The 21,450-nt window shown below is 34.9% G+C and overlaps 1 protein-coding gene across 1 annotated transcript in view; it reads left to right on the top strand.

Moving 5' to 3' along the window:
* The window catches only part of TRAK2 (trafficking kinesin protein 2), a 56,314-nt gene that overhangs the window by 17,940 nt on the left and 16,924 nt on the right, over positions 1–21,450 (top strand). Inside the window, exons 3-8 of the mRNA XM_074340039.2 lie at positions 1,333–1,620; positions 8,970–9,164; positions 16,517–16,593; positions 18,130–18,246; positions 19,273–19,482; positions 19,919–19,997. Coding sequence (XP_074196140.1) covers positions 1,530–1,620; positions 8,970–9,164; positions 16,517–16,593; positions 18,130–18,246; positions 19,273–19,482; positions 19,919–19,997 — 769 coding nt within the window. The 5' untranslated portion in view covers positions 1,333–1,529. The remainder of the gene's footprint in view (positions 1–1,332; positions 1,621–8,969; positions 9,165–16,516; positions 16,594–18,129; positions 18,247–19,272; positions 19,483–19,918; positions 19,998–21,450) is intronic.

Here is a 21,450-nt window from a genome sequence, read left to right as displayed (position 1 = left end):
ATTAAATAATAATAATAATAATAATAATAATAATGGTAATGTAAATATAAGATTAAATCAGCTGGTGTGTAGCAGTCAAGCAGAAGGTCCCAATGTTATCATTAAATTTTCACAATGATCTTTGCTTAAAGTATGATTAAGAACCACAGTTCTATTTAAGAACCAATTTGGACCAGTGTGAGAGGCACCTGGCTTTTACTCTGTCCCTGTTAATCCTCTTCCACCTCCCTTTTCCCTCCCTTCTCTTTTCCTTCTTCACAAGCAAATTTGTGACATTACTTTTTTAAAAAATGCTTTCTTAGAAATTGAAAATAACTTTAAATATAGTTGTAGGTGTAAAAAGTAGAAGTCTCTTCTTTATTTTACTGAAATTCTTCTAGAGGTGGTGATCTAATTACACGTGTCTAAATGTAAGGGGAACCCTGTTTAAGAAGTTGATCTACGAAATCATTGCGTTAGACAGGTGGTTGTTTGATGTCTAAATTATTTTATTGCTAGATCAGGAACTGGCAAACTTTTTCTGTAAAGAGTCAGATAGTGAATATCCTACAAAGCACACAACAAAGTGTTATCTGACCCAAAATGTCAGTAGTGCCACGGTTGAGAAAGCCTGTTTCATATCATTCCATTTCATCTCCTTTGTTGGTTTATTATCTGTAATTCTTGAGTTATTTTATGGGTTGCTTTAGGGTTTATAGTATATAGCTTTAAGTTACCACAGTTTGCCTTCAAGCATTATTTTACTATGTCACACGACATAAAAGCTTTACTGCAGTATATTCCCATTTTTCACCTCCTGGCCTTTGTGCTATTTTTGTAGCACATTCTACTTCAACATGTGTTATAGACCTCATAATATTTTATTATTTTACTTTCAATAGCCGATTATCTTTAAAAAATTTTTAAACAGCTTTATTGACTAACATACATTAGGTTGCACATAATTAAGTGTACAATTTGGTAAGTTTTGACATATTTATACACTTGTGAAACCATCACCACAATCAAAATGACGAACGTATTTGTCATCCCCAAAACGTTTCCCCTGCCCTTCGGTAAGCCCTCCCCCAACCCTAGGCCGCCACTGATCTTTCTATAGATAAGTCACTATAGATAAGTTTACATTTTCTAGAACTTTGTATAAATGGAATCATAAACTATGTACTTTTTTTTTGTCTGACTTCTTTCATCCAGCATAGTTATGTTGAGATTTACCCATGTTGTATGTATCAATAGGAAAACATTCTTAATGACAGACATTGCAGGTAATTGGACTGCTGTTATGAAAGAGCATGTGAATTTCATAGTCACCTGATGTGCTCTTTGTTTTAGGTCATGAATGTCCAAGGTATGATAATCGCCTGAGAACACTCGTTGCCGCAGATGTCATTTGACTCATCAGAAAAAAATCTGTTTAAAAGCAACTACCCATACGACCAGATCCATTTTTTTATTGAATGGCTTGATGGATTTCCTTCACTCTAATTCATACCAAAGCTGTCCTCAACCAAAGCCAGAAAGGATCCTGCATGAATCAATCCCAGGATGCCATTTTTACATCACCAACAGGTGAAGAAAACCTCATGAGTAGCAATCACACAGACTCGGAGAGCATCACTGGTGAGTCCAGTTTAATAAATATTGATGTGCTATTTACTTACAGGATAAAATGCAAACACCTTAATCCAGTGTATAAGACTGCCATGATGAAACTCTGGCCTCTCTTTCCAGCCTGGTCTCCTCAGAGACCGACTGAATTAATTTCTTCATCCTTTAGATCACAGTATCAAACTCTGCCTTGTGTGCTTTTCCTTGTCTTGTGCCTGACTCACTGTACTGTGTGAGCCCCTGGTCAGCAGAAACCGTGTCACACATGTCTTCCTGTCTCCACAGGGCAAGGACAGAGTTGTTTGTGTTTTTATACCCTGCAAGCAGCAGACAACAGTACCTGGCACAGGAGGGGCGCTTGGGACATGCAGGGTGTACAAACACAAGTGAAGACCTATAAGCCCTCATTTGCAACAAATCAGAGAAACTCTGAACACCCAAAGTTTTTTCTAAACTTTGCTTCTAAAACTCATTGGTTCACAAAACCTGACCTGTGTAGCTATTTCTAAACTTCTCTCACTTAGTTTATAAATATTTATGTTTGCTGAAAATGTATTAATGTTACTTAAGGATGGGGCACTGCTGTATAACCAGTTGGGGGTGTTATGTAACATACAATAAATGCACAGTACTACTTAACTAAAACTCCAAAAAATTCTGAAACCCATCTAAACCTAAGATTTTTCCCCCCATTTTTTTATTCAGCTTTATTGAGATATTTTTAAAAGATACAATAAAATGTAGTCATTTTAAGCGTACGTTTGGTTTTCACAAATATATACACTCATGTAACCACCAGTACAATCAAGTTATAGAGCATTTTTATTATCCCTGCAAAGATCCCTCGTACACAGAATTCACCACCTTTCACCCTTGGCTCTAGGCAACAACTGATCTGCTTTCTGTCGTAATAGATAAAATCTGCTTATTCTAGTATTTCTTATAGATTAATCTGTGTCTTTGGTATCTAGCTTTTTTATGCAACAAAATGTTTTTGAGATTTATCCACATTGTGATATGTGTCAGTAGTTCATTCATTTTTATTGCTGAGCTGCAAATACTCTGCTGTTGTAGTGGTAAAGCAGCCATAGATGATACATAAAAGCAAATGTGATTGTTGTGTCCCAATAAAACTTTATTTTTAAAAACCAGGTGGAGGCAGTGGCTAGAATTGGCCTGTCAGCCTTAGTTTGCTGGCAACTACTCTACGATATCATTACTTGGTAACGTCAGTGCTTTTATTTTAGCCATTCTAGTAGGTATGCACTGATACTTCTTTGTGATTTCAATTTATTTTTCCCTGAGGGTTAGTGATATGGAGCATCTTTTCATGTGCTTACTGGGCATTTCTAAATCTTATTTTAAGTTGTCTGTTAAATCATTTGCTCATTTTTAAATTTGTCTTACTATTGAGTTGTGAATGTTGTTCATGTATTCTAGATGTAAAGCCTTTTTTAGATAAATGGGTTGCAAATATTTTCTCCCAGACTCTGACTTGCCTTTTCATCTTCTTAATGGTATCTTCCGAGGAGCAACAATTTTAAAATTTTGGTGGAGTCTTGTTTTTCAATTTTTTGCTTTTATAGTTCATGTTTTTTGTGTCGTTTCTAAGAAATCTTTGCATACCTCAAGATCACAAAGATATTTTCCTTTGTTGTCTTTTAAAAGTTTATAGTTTTTGCTTTTACATTTATGTTGGTGGTCCATTTTATAGTTAAATTTTGAGTATGAAATGAGGTTAGGGTCCAGGTTTTTTTTTTTTTTTTTCAATTGAACATTTAGTTACTCCTGCACCATTTGTTGAAAACACTATCTTTCACCCTATTGAATTACCTTGGTAATTTCATTGAAAAATCACTTGATTATATTAGTACAGGTTTATTTCTAGACTCTATTCTGTTCCTTTAATCCCTAAGTCTGTCTTTACATAAGTACTACATTGCCTTAGAGTGGTGGTTACCAGAGAGGAAGGGGAAAGTGGGTGGGAGAGGACAGAAGTTAAAGGAGGCCAATACCAGACGATGGAAGGAGACTAGACTTCATGTGGTGAAAACACAATAGAGGATAAATAAGTTGCACGATAAAGTTGCACACCTGAACTTAATATGTTATTAACCAATGTTACCCCAATAAATTTAATAATAAAAAAAGATAAAGAATACTACATTGTCTTGGTTAATGTAATGCTACAGTAAATCTTGAAATCAGGTAATGTAAATTCTCTGACTTTGTTGTCCTTTTTCAAAAATTATGTTGGCCATTCTAGACGTTCCATATTTTGTTGTAAATTTTAGAATCAACTTGTTAGTTTATACCAAAAAGGAATGCTGGAATTTTGAATGGAATTACACATACTCAGTAGAGAATTGACATTTTAAGACTATTGAGTCTAATAATCTGTGAACATGATATACCTCTCCATTTATTTAGGTCTTCTTTAATTTCTCAACACAGTAATTTTTATTATATATTTCTTACACAGATTTTACTAAATTTAATCTTAAATTTTTATTTTGTTCTGACACTCTAAATGGCATTGCTTATTTAATTTCATTTTCCAGCTGTTTGTTAGTATATAGAAATGAAATTGATTTCTCATTATATTGACCTTGTATTCTGCAACTTTGCTTAACTTACTTAGTTTTATTAACTTTCTTGTAGCTTTCTTAGAATTCTCTACATAAACTATAATGTTGTCTGCAAATGGAGACATTTTTACATATTCCCTTTCAATATGGATGTGTTTTATTTGTGGTTTCTTTGTTTGTTTGTTTGCCTTACTGAATGGGATAGGATCTCAGTATATTTTTTAATAAAAGTGGTAAGAATAAGCATCCCTGTCATATTTTCATTATTAGGAGAAAAGTTGTAGCCTTTTACCATTAAGTTACTTGAGAATGCCTTTTTTTAAATTGAGAAAGCATCCTTCTGTTCCTAGTTGGATAAGAGGTTTTGTTGAATTTTGTTGAATTGTGTTGAATTTTGCCAAATGCCTATTCTCCAATTCTGTTGATTTATTTTTGAATTTTAAACCAACTTTGCATTTCTGGGGACATCTCCATTTGATCACAATGTGTTATTCTTTTTATATATTTCAGATATGATTTGCTATGTAGTGTGTGTGTGTGTGTGTGTGTGTGTGTGTGTGTCTGTGTACACGATTCATGAGAACCATTGGTTACTACTTTTTTCTTTTCTTTTTTTTTTGCATTGTCTCTGCTTGATTTTGGTATTGGGGTAATGCTGACTTCATAAAATGAGTTGTAAAGTATCCCCTTCTCTATTTTTGGAAAGAGTTTGTATAGAATTAGTATTATAGAATTTTTCATCCTAACTTATTTGAATATTTAAAGGACATGTCTTATAGATAGCTTATAGTTAGATTTTTTTTTAATCCAGTCTGACCAGCTCTACTTTCTAATGGGGGTATTTAGACCATTTACATTTGCTGTAATTATCAGTTTGATTGAATCTACTGTACTCCTATTTGTTTTCTGTTTGTTCCATTTTAAAGTTGTTCCTTTTTTCCTCATTCCTTCCCTCTTTTGAATTAAGTTTTGTTGTTTTTAGAATTCCATTTTAATTCCACTATTGATTTAGTAGCTATACCTCTCATTTTTCTCATTGTTTGCTCTGTTTGTGTGGAAGAAAGACTGTTCCATGAATTAACAGCTGCCAGATCCACAAGCTGGACCTGGGCCAGAACGGAGATTGCTTACTGCAATCCCCCTTTAGAGACTGTCTGGTTGTAATCCATACTCATTCTGACATAAATTAGCACCCCTCCCTGCTTCCTGCAATGTGCTGGTTCCTGGAACAGGCCCTTGTCCTTACCTGGTCAAGTGTGTAAAGCATTTACCTGTACCCGATACTCTCCCATCTTGTTTTATATAATTCTCTGGCTCCTGCCAAGCAGCACAGGGGTGCATTCCGTCTTGCTGCTGCCCAAGGTATGTAAGTTTCCCTTAAAAATCTCTATGAATTGTCAAACTAGAGTGGCCAGCCCTGTGGTCTTTCCCTGCTTCCCACTTGTGGAGGTAGGTTTTCAGTCCTGGGACCTCTCTCTGGGTCTGCATGTACTAATAGTTTGCATTATGCATTTTAAACTTATCACAACCTATCTTCAAATAACATTATACTATTTCATATAGTGACAGTCCTACAATAGTATTCTTCCATTTCTTCCTTCCATCCTATGTATTATTGTTGCCATGCCTTTTATACCTACATATTATGTGCATTATTTTTGCTTTAAACAGTTATAAGTTAAATAAATTATGAGAATAAAAGGCTTATATATTTACACACAAATTTACCATTTCTAGTACTTGAATTTCTTTTTGTAGATTGAAGTTTCCATCTTGTATCCTTTCTGCCTGAATAACTAACATTTTTTGTACTGTAGTTCAGGGGGCAATGAATAGTTACGGTTTTTGCTTGTCCGAAAAAGTCTTTATTTCACCTTTTTTGAAAAGTGTTTTCACTGGTACTGAATTCTGAGTTGACTTCTATATGCACTTTAATGACCTTCCCTTGTCACCTATCTTGCATTGCTTCTGACGAGATCATTCTTGTCTTTGTTCCCTAAATGTAAAATGTCTTTTTTTTTCCTCTCCGCTTTTATGATTTTTCTTTGGGTTTTCTTTGGGTTTATCCTGCTTCAAGTTGTTCGACTTCTTTGAACTATGCATTTATAGTTTTAATTAAATTTGGAAAAATGTGGCCATTATTTCTTCACATAGTCTTTCTGCTCTTACCTGTCTCTTCTGTGACTCCAACTGCATGTATATCAAACTGCTTGATATTGTGACACAAAGTCACTGATGATCTGTTCATTTTTTCCCAGTTGTTTTTTCTTTTCTCTGTACCTCATTTTAGATCGTTTGCATTGCTGTGTCTTCAAGTCTACTGTTCTGTCCTTCTGGAGAATGACTCATCTGTTCATGTGATCCAGTGAACTTTTTTCCTTTAGATATTGTACTCTAGTTCTATTAGGGTTTTATAAACACAGCAATATTTTCTGTTTCTCTTTTTATCGCTATGTTTTCCTTTGAAATCTTTGAGCATATTAATAATAGCTGTTTCTAAATTGTTGCTCACTAATTTTGTCATCTTTGTCATTACTGGGCCTGTTTCTGTTCACTCCTTTTCCAACCGATAATGGATAAAATTTGCTTAATTCTTTGTGTTTCTGGTAATTTTTTACCTAATGCTGAACATTATGAATGTTACATTGTTAGGCATTTGGATTTTGTTGTTTTCCTTGGAAGACTGTTAAAATTTGTTTTGGCAGGTCATTAAGTTACTTACTATAAGGTGGATCCTTTTGAGGCTTGTTTTTTAATCTTTGTTATATGGGACTCGAGACCATACTCCTAGGTGGTTTATTCTGGCATTAATTTAACCCTACTACCAGTAGGCATGACCCTTCTAAGATCTTTACTGATTGTCCCAGCTGTTCCTGAGGTGTTTCTACTCTGCCTAGAGGAAAGTCAGCCTCTCTTAGCCTTGTATAGAAGAGTGACATAATGAAGATACGAAGATGTGGAGGAAAATTGTAGTGTAATGAAGGCAGACCAGTTTTGAGGCCATATTCAAGAGAAACAAGAGGAGGCCTTGAAGCTAAATCGAGGCAAGGTGGCTAGCAGGAAGTATGCATATGGAAGAGACATTTGTTGAAGAATAAAATGGTGGAGTGGGGTTGTTATGACTGGACAGTCAGGAGAGTAATAAATAGTTTATTATGAGAAATATGGAAGCAAATAGAAGGAGCTAATCTGAAGGATATTTAGTTTAATCTACTAAACTTTGATTATATATTCATTTTTAAAATTACCTTTTGGAAGTAGGGAACTGGTAACCTTGAATTTTCACAGAATTTCATTAATGGTTATTAAAAGAAAATTTCTAGGGAATAGTAACTCATTTAATGAATGTCACTTTTGTTCTTCATTTCCATGAATGTCTAAGAGTTTTTAGCTCTTCATGTATTTATAATCAACTTCTCCCCCTGCAAGTATTACAGTGACAACCTGTATGTGATTTATTTGTGGCAGGAAAATTTTGGATAATCACATGGAATTCATAGAAATAGAATTTGGATGTATTTTAGGGCTCTCATGTTAGAGATCTAAGTGTGGAGAGCTTCTTTAGAACCATATTGAAGCTTTTAAATGTACCTCATCTTTGTGGACATGAAGCTACAGCATGTCCTTTTGTGTAGATAGGGTTGTCTGGGATTGCCAGCCTCCTTGTGTTTGATTTATTAAATTGTCATTCTTAAGTTAAGGTCAAGTAGTAGAAATTCACTCTTTTAGGAATGATTGTTCCAATGATTGTTTTGTTTATTTTGTTTTTGTTTATTTATGAACTTGGTTGTTCTTTGCTAGAGTTAGAACATATTTCTCTATACCACCCACAAAGGAAATACCAGATCTCTTTAAAAAGTGAGGGGGTTGATGTAACATCCTGCAATATCTCTATTTTAAGTCCTAGTATTTCAAGCATTTTACAAGCGATAGCGTTCCTTTTTTTTTTTTTTTTTTTTTTGTAAATGGCTAAATTTGGGAGGTGTTAAATGATGGGCAGTATTTGGAACAGAAAGCCAGAGTAAACACGTAAAGGCAGAGAACCCCAGGTATGTTCAGAGATATGTATGCAGTGGGAGAGTTAGAGGTGTGCAGGTGAGAGGTAGTGATGTGAAAGGTATTCGGGACTTTAAATGGACCACATCTGTCAAGTGAAAATGATAAAGTACTTATTCCAGTATCAGTGCCAGAACACAGTGTTGGAATGTTAACTTTATTGCTTAATATTTAACCAATAAATGTTAATTTTTTATATCTAGCTGCTGTGAGAATATACTAAAATTTAATTTTACCAGATTTTGAAGAATCCTCCCACAGAGTTCAAATTCTGTTGCTAAAGAACATGTGATTTTATTCCTTTTGAACTGGCTATTTTCTGCTGGTTGTCTTGTGCTGCCTTTTTCCCCCCAAGCATACAACTTATTTGAGATAAGATCTCTTTTAAGCAGCACTAGATTGATAAGGAAGAAATAAGAAATTTGTCTAAACTTATTTTAAACTTTAAAAAGTTATATTCACTAAGCAATATATTTTTAGGTAGGGTGTAATTAAAATTCATGGTATAATTTTTACTATAAAAGTTTTCATATTAAAGAAACCTGGAGAAAGACCAACTACAGCATCAAGATACATTAATAAAAATCAGTGGAGAAATGATGTGGCTAATAACGTGTCTTTGGTTACCCTACTTTCCCAAAACGAATTTCACTGATTTTTCTCTGTAGCCTAGTAATTGAAATACATTGGCTTATTTATATGGACTCTCCTCTTTAGATGTCTGCTCCAATGAGGATCTCCCTGAAGTCGAGCTGGTGAGTCTGCTAGAAGAACAGCTACCCCAGTATAGGCTAAGAGTGGACTCTCTCTTTCTGTATGAAAATCAAGACTGGACTCGGTCCCCAAACCAGCAGCAGCATGCATCTGATGCCCTCTCTCCAGTCCTTGCTGAAGAGACTTTCCGTTATATGAGTGAGTATTTTTTTACCCTTGTGGAGTTTGTCCATTGAAATAAAAATCATGAATATCTTGGTGTTGACTTTTAAAGCATTTGATATCCCTAGCCATTGTTCAGTGTATACTGACTTTAACTCAAACAGATCTAACAACACGAAGAGTTGGTTCTAATTGTGTTATGTCAGAATGCAGAAAGTTGGTCATTCTTATGATTCTTGAGTATCCAGGGTTGCAAGCATACTCACATGTTCCCACTTCTCCCATCTTTTACTGATACTTTCCTCAGACTGAGTAGAAAGAGGAACTTTAAAAAAAATAGTGAAATCATTTAAAGTTTTAATATTCCTCTCTATCTCTTGACATTTATTATCCCAATAGTTTGATATCCTGAGCCGTCAGCTTTTGACTCTTCCCTATTAAACAGTCACAGGAACTGTCAGTCATTAAGAAGCATAGTTCTTGGATACATAAGTAGTTTTAATAATGCCAAGGAGAAATAAATGTGCACTATGTAGTAATCTTCGTTATTTACTTAAGGATTCATAGAGGATATTTCAGTGAGAGACTAATAAGCCAGATTTGTCCTGAAAATAACTGTTTTACACCAAGCTCTCATAAATGACAAAATTAAATAGGACACTTTTTAAACTTTAAAGTATGGAGACCTTTTGGCTTTTGTCCTCATTTCAAAAATCTGCATTCAGGCTTAACTTACTTTTTTTATTCATTCACTATAAAAATGTCATGTGCATAGAATATATAATAAAAATCTGTAAGTTCAATGTTGATAGGTTTGTGAAATTCTTTTCATTTGAATGAGATAAGAGATTGTGTCAGGTCCTAGACATTTTCCGAGTAAGTGCGTTAGTGTTTTTAAAGATTGTAGGTGGAGAATGATTGTTGTGAAATACTCATTTTCATAGTAATCATTAACTTGCTTTTAATAGTAGTTTCCTGGAACCAGGTTACTTACTGCTAAGAAAAGGAATTGTAAACATTGTTTAAACTTGAAGGGGAATATCAAGAAACTCAAATAAAACTGTTTTTCTGTCCTGAATTCTTTTAAAGAGTTAAATATTAAATTAAGGCTCTTAGGGTTTTCCTAAATTTCTGCTTTGAGAAGTTGCTTGCTTGAGATTTTCTGGGAATTCTTTTTAGAAGGAACACTATTTTTTATTTCCATTTCCCTTTGTTCCATGAGTTTTTAGATTTGTGAGAAGAAAATTTCAAACTGAAATTTCATCACAATAAATTTAGTTTGTCATTATTTTGATAAAATGGCACATAAAGTGCCCCTTAGTTTACTTGTTCTTTGTCCTATAGGTCACGGGGAAGGAGAGTTGAACTGTAACTAGAAAGCTGTCATAGATCATGATTTAATAAAGTTACTTTTAGGATGAATTTTAAAAGAAAAACTGGAAAATAAAAGATAAGCAAAATCTGAAATACTTGATTTTCAGGACTTTATACAAAATAAACCATAATGTTCAAGGGAGCAATTTAGAACTTTGGATTAATAGGATGATACAAATCCGTACTTCCAGGTTCTGGAAAACTATCCTGTTCCTTTAGTCAAATGATACTATTTTCACTTCAACAATTTGAAAAATAAATTATATAGATGATATCCCTAAGATCATGAAGCAAATAAACTGGGATTATAATTGATCCACTAATACTTTATCTTTGTACTGTATTTTAATTTCACTCTTATTTTAAAGGTATCAATTCTTTGAATTAACAGTTCACTCAAATACAAGTAAATTTCATTATGAATTTGCATCTTATGAATGTGAAAGATAACTGGTTTACTTTATTTAGTAAATTGACCAAGGTTTTAAAAAGCAAGATACAAAACATTCTCTTACCCTTTCCCACAGTTTTCTATCCACCAGAGACTTCAGGATTCGTGGTTTTGAATAATTATTATGTACCCTGGTGAACCGTTCTGGGGTTCAGCTCCCTGGTGCTACTTCCGCCCCGTCTTATCCCTACTTCCCTCACATGCCAATAGATACTGGTGCTCATTAAAATGAATTTGAACGACTGAAAAAAAGAAGTGGCACTTTCTTATAGAACATAAAGAAATTTAATAAGCTATGAGAAGAAAATAAAGAAATTTGGAAGGAAACATGGGCGTTTGGGGTTAGTAGTCTTCCTCACATGAATGAAAGGATACTGATTGTTCTCTGAAGCCCCCATCAAACAAACAAGAAAGAGGTTGTTTACTTTTAAAATAGAAGACGTCAAAGCAATGGCTAGGTCCAAAAAAAAAAGAAGAAAATTCCATCTTAGTCTCCACCACACACACTATGTTTAAGATACTCGAACAATGTTCTGCATGCAAAACAGGTCACTCCAGGGTTTTCTTAATTTTATTAAGAGTGAGACCCGGAGTGAGCTGTGGGGTGAGCGGTACAACCAGAGCACACGTGACAGAAAGTGTTGTTTGTTCATGTTAAGTTAAAAATAGAAACCTGATCTGCCTTTCAGGATTATTTTTTTACTTGGGAATAAGGGATTACATATGTACCATTTCCTAATGGATAAGAAAAAGGATGGGGAGAATTATTGGTTATGTAAGTTTTATTTTAGGCATCAACATCACTTGGGAACTTGGGCAAATTCTTGGGCCTGCACGCCAGTTCTGCAGAATCAGAAACTCTGGGGGTGGGGCACAGCAGTCTGTGTTTTAACAAGTCCTCCTGATATGCTGACGCACTCTCAGATTTGAGAACCACTGATGTAAAGCGATGTCAATCAAAGCTAAATACCCATTTCTCAATGACGTTAATTGGAGAATCTAAAGAATTAGGAATTTTGCAGAGACATACAGTTATAGAAATTATTACTTCTGGTTGATGGTTACATTTTTCCTCGAGCTCTGCCCTCAGAAATTATTGACCTATATTGGCAGGATAGGAAATATAACTGATAATGTTCAGGAAGCATTAACCATAGTCAGGTCACAGAGAATAAGCAGATGTATAATTCCTTAGATCAGCCCTCTCACCCAGTTCTACAAAAGAATTAAGCCATATGTCCTAAAACATCTACCATGTTTTCCCGAAAATAAGACCGGGTCTTATATTAATTTTTGCTCCAAAAGATGCATTAGGGCTTATGTTCAGGGGATGTCATCCTAAAAAATCACACTAGGGCTTATTTTCTGGTTAGGTCTTCTTTTCAGGGAAACATTGTATTGTATAATTACCTTATCACCTATGCATCATATACTAGCTAAGTATTATCTGTGGGAGAATTGAGAAAATTGGCACTAAAATCATCTGTAGGGCTTAATTCTCCCTGGAACTCTGTTGAGAAAGTCTGCCATAGATGGTGTGTATCATCAGTCTCCTTTTTGTTCTGTCTCAGTTCTTTCGAAGGCAGTTTTTTGCATTGTAGAAAAAATGTTCTCTATATTATAATAGCAAGAGCTACAGTCTTTGGGGTTAAAACCTCAAGACCTGTCTATAGTTGTCAGGAGCTATTGCAACTTATACTGTGCCACATGGGTGGTGTTTTTGTGTTTTATTTTAGTATTTTTTTTCTTTTTATTTTAATGTGGGAGGGTTGAAGAATAATGAAAGATTAGAAGAAGTCTTTTTAAAATTCAGTAATTGTAAAACAAAGAAACTCTAGATCTTGACAAGGGACATCTGAGAGAACTATTAAGCACCATCTCGTGTAAATGTCAGAGATGTCAAAATGGAAGAACACTTGGGATTTCCCACCCTGAAAAAATGTGAGATTGGAGTAGTTGATGTGAGATTATACAGAGTTAGAGCATAAAGTAAGGATGAGTGAAGTGCTTATGTAATTACCCCCTGTATTTTTTTCAGGAACATTAGATTCTCGAAATATTACACCAAAAATGTAGAACATGAATAAACAACCTTCTGAAAGAATGTTGTAAAATTGCTTTGTAAAAATGTTTGTAATGTCAGTTATCCCTCAATGAAATTTTTTAAAAAAATAATGTTTATCATCTCCCTAATGTATAAAACATTTTTTTGAATGAGGTTAGGGCAGTTCATGTCTGGAAATAAGCAAGAAGCATTGCTAATTTCTGTACCATTTAACATATTCCTATTTCAACAGCTGATAACTGAAGGGAAAATAGGATTTGAGAGCCTGCTTGACTGTCACTGCATTCTTGGTGACAGAATTACAGTGCAGAATTGGTCTATGGCTTTGGAAGCATTTAATTACAGTGCCTAAATGCCAAGAGAGTGGGAAAGAGCTTTGCCCTGAGTACTTCTGGAATCATCCCAAGCAGTAAGTCTTTATCAGGAGTACAGTGATAAGGAGAAGACAGAACTCATTAGGCTGCAGAGAGGAATCCATGCTGTTCCCTATATGCTTTGTGACTAACTGACATCAATTGGCAACTCTTCAATTGAAGCGGCCCAGCCTTTGGGGCTTGGTAGTAAATAGCTTATTTCACATAAAACATAAGAATTGGAGAGTTCTGGTTGCATTATTTAATTCCTTTGCCATAGTAAATATTTAAGCATTTTTAAATTCATTTTTGCTTTTTGAAACCTCTCAACAAGAGCTACTATTTTTTGATTGCCAAGATAACATTTGTTTTCCATGAAACATTAGGGGGGAAAAAAAACTGAAAAAACAACAACAGAACAACCATAACCCCTACCCAGAGATAACCACTATTAACATTTTAATGTATATCTTTCCAGCCTCTCATATATTGATATGCTCACATTTTAAAGAACAAAATTGGAATCTATGCTGTTTTATAACTCTAGTGTTTCATCAGATAAAGGCCTTTTGGTCTTGGTGGGACTGTGGTAGAAACAGCAGGATGGTGTTAGAGCCCATTACTGGGAATGAGCAGACACAAGTGTTTTCTTACGACCTTGTGAATGGGCGTTGTTGTTATCGCCTTTTTATTATTATCCTGGCGTTGCCACTAATGCTTTGCTTTGTGGTATTGGACATGTCATGTAATTCCTCTCAGTCAGGATTCCTTATATAAGAAAATGTGATCATTAAACTAGATTGACTTCTTAAGATACAGCTTTAAATTCTCAGACTATAACAGATGGTAAATATTTATAGGAAATACATTTTAGTTTCTCCTCACTAAATGTTTCTGTATTACTGTGTCCTTCATTTTCTCTTACCCGTTCATCATGTGTGACTTGTAGCTCACAGCTGTTTTTTATGTCCTTAACTTACTGGCTTTACTTCAAATTTAATTTGCTACTTCATCTTCAACTCTGGTCAATCATGTAATATAATAAACCATGTCATGAATTTTTTAAATTAGTTGTATAAAAACTGGTTTTAACTGAGTCTTATTAATCTGAAAATAAAAGGCCAAGGTGAGAGGCAATAGCATTTATTTGAAATCACAAAGAATAGCTGTTCAGGAAGCACTGATTCAGGCAGAAACCCAAATAGTGTTTCCATTTTATGTGGTGAAGGGAAGAGGTTTTCATGAGAAGGGAAATAATTATATGAATAGAAGGAAGGAAGGTTCTTGCTTTCAGTGTTAATCCTGGATCAGTGGTTTTCATCCCTAGCTCCACATCAGTTCTAACACCTGGGCATCTTTTACATGCTGCCTGTGCTCTGGGTTGCCACCTCCAAATCAATTAAATTAGAACCTGGATTTCAGACCCACTGCCCTAAGTTAAATTTGGTTTTGAAGCTATTGACTGGTTTTCTGTAATTAGTTTAGAGCAGACATAATACTGACCTAATTTATTCCCCTCTTCTGGTTACCCAGACCAAAAGTATAGGAGACCGACCACACACTGTGTCTGCCTTATTTTTAATCCTTTGTTCCTGCTATACTACCGAATTAAATTGTGAAGATTCCTTAGGCCCAAAAGCTTGTTTCCCTTCTCCCCATGGTTAAATTATGGAGCCAGTTTCTCTACTTGTAAATATAAGTTCTTTTGGAATAAAATATTTCTAGCTTTTTTTTTCAGTTTTCTTATATTCAGTTTAAAACTTTTTAAAGCTATCTCCTACTACCATCAACCCAGCATTTTGTTTAACTAAGAATGTGAGCATCATTAATAATTAACTCTGTGTAATTAATAATTAACTCTATGTAATTCCCAGATTCATTTTAAGCAGTGATGCTAGGAAGAAAAATTAAAAGCTCAGACAAAAGTAAAACATGCCTAATGTTGTCTTTTGGGCAGCCCTCAAGTGTGAAGATGGAGCTGAAGAACCACAAATTACTTAAATCATAGTACCTGCTGGCGATTCAGTGAATCATTTACAGAGAATTTAGAAGCAGGGCAATTTCATACATACCAGTTGTGTTTAAAGAGTAATAACTAAACAATTGTATGATACTTAGAAGTTTTGCTCGATAAATCATCATTTTAACCTCCTAATGACCTTGTGACACGAGTGTTACCACCTCCATATTATAGGTATGGAATCTGAATCTCAGCAGGGTTAAGTGGCTTTTTCAGGCCCACTCAAATATGTGAATTGAACTTTTCTGCTCCAAAGTCTCAGGTTTTTTTTCAAGACAACTAATTATAAAATCAGTCTAAGTCGCACACAAATCTGTATCATGTAGTGCACTCCAAATCAAAAGATCCCTTATTTATTACGAATCATCATTACCTTAAAAAGATATTGCATATTGTGACTGGAATCATTGGGGTCTCTCTCGAGCTAAATTATCCAAGTGCATTGGCAGTTCCTGAGTTTATGAAGTGCAGAAATACAGGGCTTGAATTATGCAAGTCATAGTACAGTATACAATTTATGTTATAGCAAAGGCCTAGATACGAACATTATCATAAAGTGTTTTTAATTAAGCTAAAAAGGACATTGTTCATGATGGAGCTACAAAAAGTCCTACAAGTCCTATTCCTTATTTATTGATATTAGCTCGTGTGATGGGTGATGATACATACTCAAGGTAATCACAACAGAATTCTAATTAAATTCCTTTGTAACAGCATAACCTCTCACTAACTTGCCCCTCAGTAACTTTAATTTAGATTAGGATAGAAAACAATTGGTGATTTAATGCATTCTCCTAGCCCACATTCTCTAGTGTGCATGGGCCAAAGTTCTAATCTTACGGAGGGGGGAGGAGATAGTCAGGAAGTGACTGCCTTGTGACCATTTGGTACTTTCTTAATTCATTGTATGATGCACATTTGTTTGTAATAATTAATTGGTCTGTTTCCTGAGTGTCTAGTATTTGACGCATTTCTTTCCATTTCTTCTTTCACATACATTTTTATTCTCCTGAATGGCTCTTTGTTAAAGCCTGGGTTTGTTATTGTTATCTTTCAGTTCTTAAAAATATTTAAAATTTTCTGTTATTTCTAAGTCCTATAAACAGTTGTTTTTAACTATCTTAGTTCTAGGCACAGACAGGGTGGAGCAGATGACCAAAACTTACAATGATATCGACATGGTTACACATCTCCTGGCAGAGGTAGGAATGAATATCTCTTTTCATTCTCCAGTACAAAAAGCTGAAACTTGATGATCATTTGGAATCTATCAAATTTTTACATCAAATGAAAAATGATGATATCTTTCCTCTAGGTTATTTTGTATAAGGTTGTTACCATTAGAACAACTGACATACCAACTGGCATTTCAAAGTAGAGTGGTTCCTGAAGTTTATTGTTAATGAAATTATAGAAGGTTTCGGGGGTGGGGGGGTTGTTATTTTTGTTGTTGTTATAATGGTACCACTGGCCTCCCTGTCCTAGAAAAGTAGATGTTGTGACTCAGCCTAGAGCAGAGCATCCTATTCAAGAAGCAGCTCCATTGCAAATCAGTACCTACAGTTTGGAGCATCTTCCCAAAGATTTTTACTTTCAGTTTGGGCCATTATTTGAGCTCACTTTGTCCATGATGTTTTTAATATGTATAGTGTATCTCTTCCAATTGGCAGTCATAGAGGTCTCTCCTTATCCTTCAATTTCAGTTGATCTCAGGGAAAACGGTTTTTCTCTTTGAGGTACCTCTCTCCCCTCTCCCCCCAGCTCCCTAGAATCATTTGTGTATGCCACTTAGCCTATATTGAAAATGAGATAAATGGGCCTTGAAAATTTGGGAATAACCCATCTACCTGTTTTCACATGCTATGGAACGAAAGGACAGAAGCTTAATTTTATTCATAGTGATTAAGCAGAACCCATACTCTTTTATAAGGCAGTTAGGTGCATACTGACAGTTTTCCTTCCTACAGAATACAGTCCTCAGCACCACCACGTAGGTGGGATTCCTATGCCCTTGTGAAGTATCACCATGTACACAGAAGGAACAGCTCTTGCTTTGCGTGGCTTTTCTGTAGGCCTCCCTGCATCATCACTACGAACTTCTTTAGACTCCCTTTTTTTCTATACTCTAAGCAGAACCTTGTAGCCTCAAGACTTCAAGTCTTTCATCCCCTGTTTTATTTCACATCATCATTCGTACACCAATTGACAATAAGGCTCTTTCCTCTAATCCTCTGGTTCTCAGTGCATAGAAGCTTTGGCGTAAACAAAACTTCTTAGCATACCTGATCCCCATATATTGAATACCTCATTTTAGATCATTACCATCCTTGATAGATGGATGCATTCAACAAATATTTGTTGGGCTTTTCCTGTGTGCCAGACCTTGTCCTCATTTTTAAAGACTACATTGATTTCCTAATACCCCAAAGTTACAAGTTTAAAGGCTGGGTTGCTGGATCCTAATTAAAAGGGTGATCGATCAATAAATCTCACTTGATATCAAGAAAAGAAATGCCCGCTTGCATTTACAACTGTGGTGGCCATCCATTTGACCAACATGTATTAAACACCACCTGTGTGCCAGGCCCGGTGTTCATTTTGGTATCTGGGCATTGAAAAGAATCATGATGCTTTCTAGGACATTGCTTTTGCGTTTAGCAAAATTGACTGCAGAATTTCTAAACTATCATTTAATTTTGTTTGTACTCAAAGAAAGTGTGTATTTGGAATTTTAACAGAGGGATCGTGATCTGGAGCTAGCTGCTCGCATTGGGCAAGCTCTCTTAAAGCGGAACCATGCCTTGTCTGAGCAGAATGAAGCCCTGGAGGAGCAGCTGGGGCAAGCCTTTGATCAGGTAAGTCTTTGATCAAGTATTTGCAGCATGAAACAATTAGGTCTTGGGCATTGGAAAAATTGATTTTCCTGGGTGTCCCTGAATTGAAGAAAATAAGTAGGTAAATGACACCAGTACATGTTGTCTTTGTTGGTAACCATTGAACTAACCAGTAGAGAAATGAAAGGTTATTGTACAGAGGACTGCTTCTGTGATGACCTTAGTCAGGATAAAAGCCTGTGTTCAGTGCCTCCAGCACTTGTGACGCCCCGCTTAGATTCTAACACTGCATCCTCACCCCTCTGTGTAGATTTTGTGTGTGATCTGATCTTAACTTTATTTTTTTTAAATATGTCCCCCAAAATCGATACCCAAATGAAGTGTCTTTGTTCAAAAACCCAAACAAAGGAAAAGGAAAAGAAATTTTTGAAAATATTTTTATTCCAAAGAAATAAATATTTTTAGTAAGAATTAATTTATTAACTTGAATGGTTAAAGTTCAAATTTTCTGTAATTTGTTATTTTTATATAGTTTTATTTAAATTTTTATAAATGTATTATATTTAATAATATTTGAACTTTTATGTTGAAAATATTTATTCCTTGGAACTGAAGTTAGGAAGTCATGCACTTATCCAGCTTGAAAGTACAAGCCTTTAGGATAAGAATTTGAAGTAGGGATCTTTTCTGATACTTCGAAGGTTCTTCAGTTTTGTTTTGTTTTTAACTGTGACTGTATCATTATCTTATGTGAAATTTTCCTCCCATATTTCTGTTATACAGAATGTAAAAATTGGCTTTTTTTCTTACCTAGCATAGAAAAAGCTATATTCGTTAGACTTAATGCTCTAAAATTATAGCTTAAGAAGTATCTGAGGTTTGTTACTCTGTTTTTAGCACTTGCTACTTTAGTCAGTAAAATCTAGTAGCTGAAAATCTATTTAGCTTTATCGTGAGAAACAATTGCTCCATGAATTGGAAGCTATATTACATGTAAATAATGCAAACTGAAGACCATCTTGTAAATCGAGCCCTTTTGCTGTGCAGGTTAATCAACTGCAGCATGAGCTATCCAAGAAAGATGAGTTGCTTCGAATTGTCTCCATTGCTTCTGAAGAGAGTGAAACTGATTCCAGCTGTTCTACACCTCTTCGGTTCAATGAGTCCTTCAGCTTATCTCAAGGTTTGCTGCAGTTGGACATGCTGCAAGAAAAGCTCAAGGAACTGGAAGAAGAAAATATGGTCCTTCGATCAAAGGTACATTCAACCTAATCCCCAATTTCCTTTACCTTAAAGGCTGTAAGGTTTCGTTAGGCCCAGGTAGTGTGGAGGTGAAATACGGCGTAACTAAGGATTCGCTATTGACATTCTAATTAGGGGGTGGCAGCCAAGGCACATGTATTTGCCTTCCATTGTTACTTAGATCCCACTGAAAAGGGGATAACAGCAAGTTGACAGATAAAACAGAGAAAGCCACAGCACAGAATATGCATCTTGTGGAGTTTACATAAATAATTAAATAATTACAGCTGTGATAAGAACTATGTTGGAAAATTACAAGGTTCTGTGAACTTGTATAAAGAGGAGGAATCAAAGAAGTCCTACTTAAGCAAGTGATATTTAGGCTAAAGATTAGCCAGGCATACACATAAAATCATTAAAAGATATCGCATACTGTTTTTTTTTCTTGAAGGCTTGTCACATAAAGACAGAAACTATTAACTATGAAGAAAAGGAACAACAGCTTGTCAATGACTGTGTTAAAGAACTTCGTAAGTATTAACATATTCTGTTTCATATCCTTTGGGCAATTTCTTTGGTAGGATATCTCCAACTCAGAAATTTAGATTACTGGTTTCAATAGAAGCATCTCAAGAAACGGTGTTAAACAATCACTAAAGTCTTGAAATATCACACTGAGCCCACAACTCTAAATAAAATGCCATGTGTACTTTTAAGAAATATCTTTGTTTCAAATTGCCATCATAAAATAAAGGCCTATATTTCTATCAGTTATAGCTGAAAGGAACCAAAGCTCTGATTTTGTTGATGAGGAAATAGTTCTGTAGACAATATGATTAACCAGAGTCAGAAAATGATAAGTGGTAGAGCCAGGGCCTAAATGATGACATAAAGCCCTGACATTCAATGAGAATGTATTAAGTGGCCACTATATGTCTATAAAGGAATATATTTTGGTTTGATATAATATTAATTAAAATAATTTTTAAATTAGTTGGGAAAAGATCAGCTTTACTAGAAAAAGATATTTAATTTCTCTTTCTATAACTACATAGCATTTTATGTTGAAAGAGAAGATGTAACATCACATCAGGTCATTTGGGCTGTGGGCCTCAGAACGTGATACCTTAGCAAGACAGAATAGTAGAGAACCAGAAGGAATGTAAATTGAATCTTTTCCTTCAGCACTATCATTACCCACCTCTTAAACTTTAAAAAAACAGAAAAGAAATGACTTACCCAAAAGCTCACATCCAGGTCTCCCTCCTCTTTATTGCCACCTTATGAAATGTTATAGGCCTTCTGTGAATTAAAAAATAGTTTTATATGACACAGAAATGGTCTTGTCACTTGTATTTAAATGTCAAAGTTTTTATATGAGACAAAGATTTATTTCCCCAGTGGAATTCTAAAGATTGTAGTTCATGTGCATGCAAGAATGCTAGGCTATAAGAATTGCTTTAGAGGTGCTACTCAGTTTGTCGGGTATCCCAGAAAAGTCTCTCTAATACAGAAGCATCTCAGGAACTTTATCGGGAGCTTTAACTGATTGTGACTGTTCCATCCTGGAAACGTTCCTTTGTTAGACTTGTTAAGTTTAATTTCCATTGCTTGTGGGATTTTATTTACATACCTGAAGAGTTCTCAAAGACATAAATAAGATTATGTCTTGACACTTGCAAAGATATATAAATCATCTATCTCTTTTCAGCCTTCTTGTCCTTCATAAAGAAAAAATTGGAGCATGTGTCTTTTTCATCCAGAAAAAGATGGAAGCAAAGGCTTTAGCTTGTTTCCAAGCTAAAGTTATCTCGTTTACCCTCATTGTCTCATAATCAATTCCCAGCATTAGCCTATTTCAGAAGAACCTTTATTTTTCTCTGTTGGGTTATCTGCGTTTATTTTTTAAATTTATGTTTAAGAAAAATCTATTTATGATAGACCAGTGCTTGTTACAAAACAGAGTTTGGCCCACAGGCCATT

This window comes from Rhinolophus sinicus, chromosome 17 (assembly GCF_057876585.1).
Source record: "Rhinolophus sinicus isolate RSI-liver-muscle chromosome 17, RSI-T2T, whole genome shotgun sequence".
NCBI classification, from domain to species: Eukaryota; Metazoa; Chordata; class Mammalia; order Chiroptera; family Rhinolophidae; genus Rhinolophus; species Rhinolophus sinicus.
This window is presented reverse-complemented; position numbering and strand designations above follow the sequence as displayed.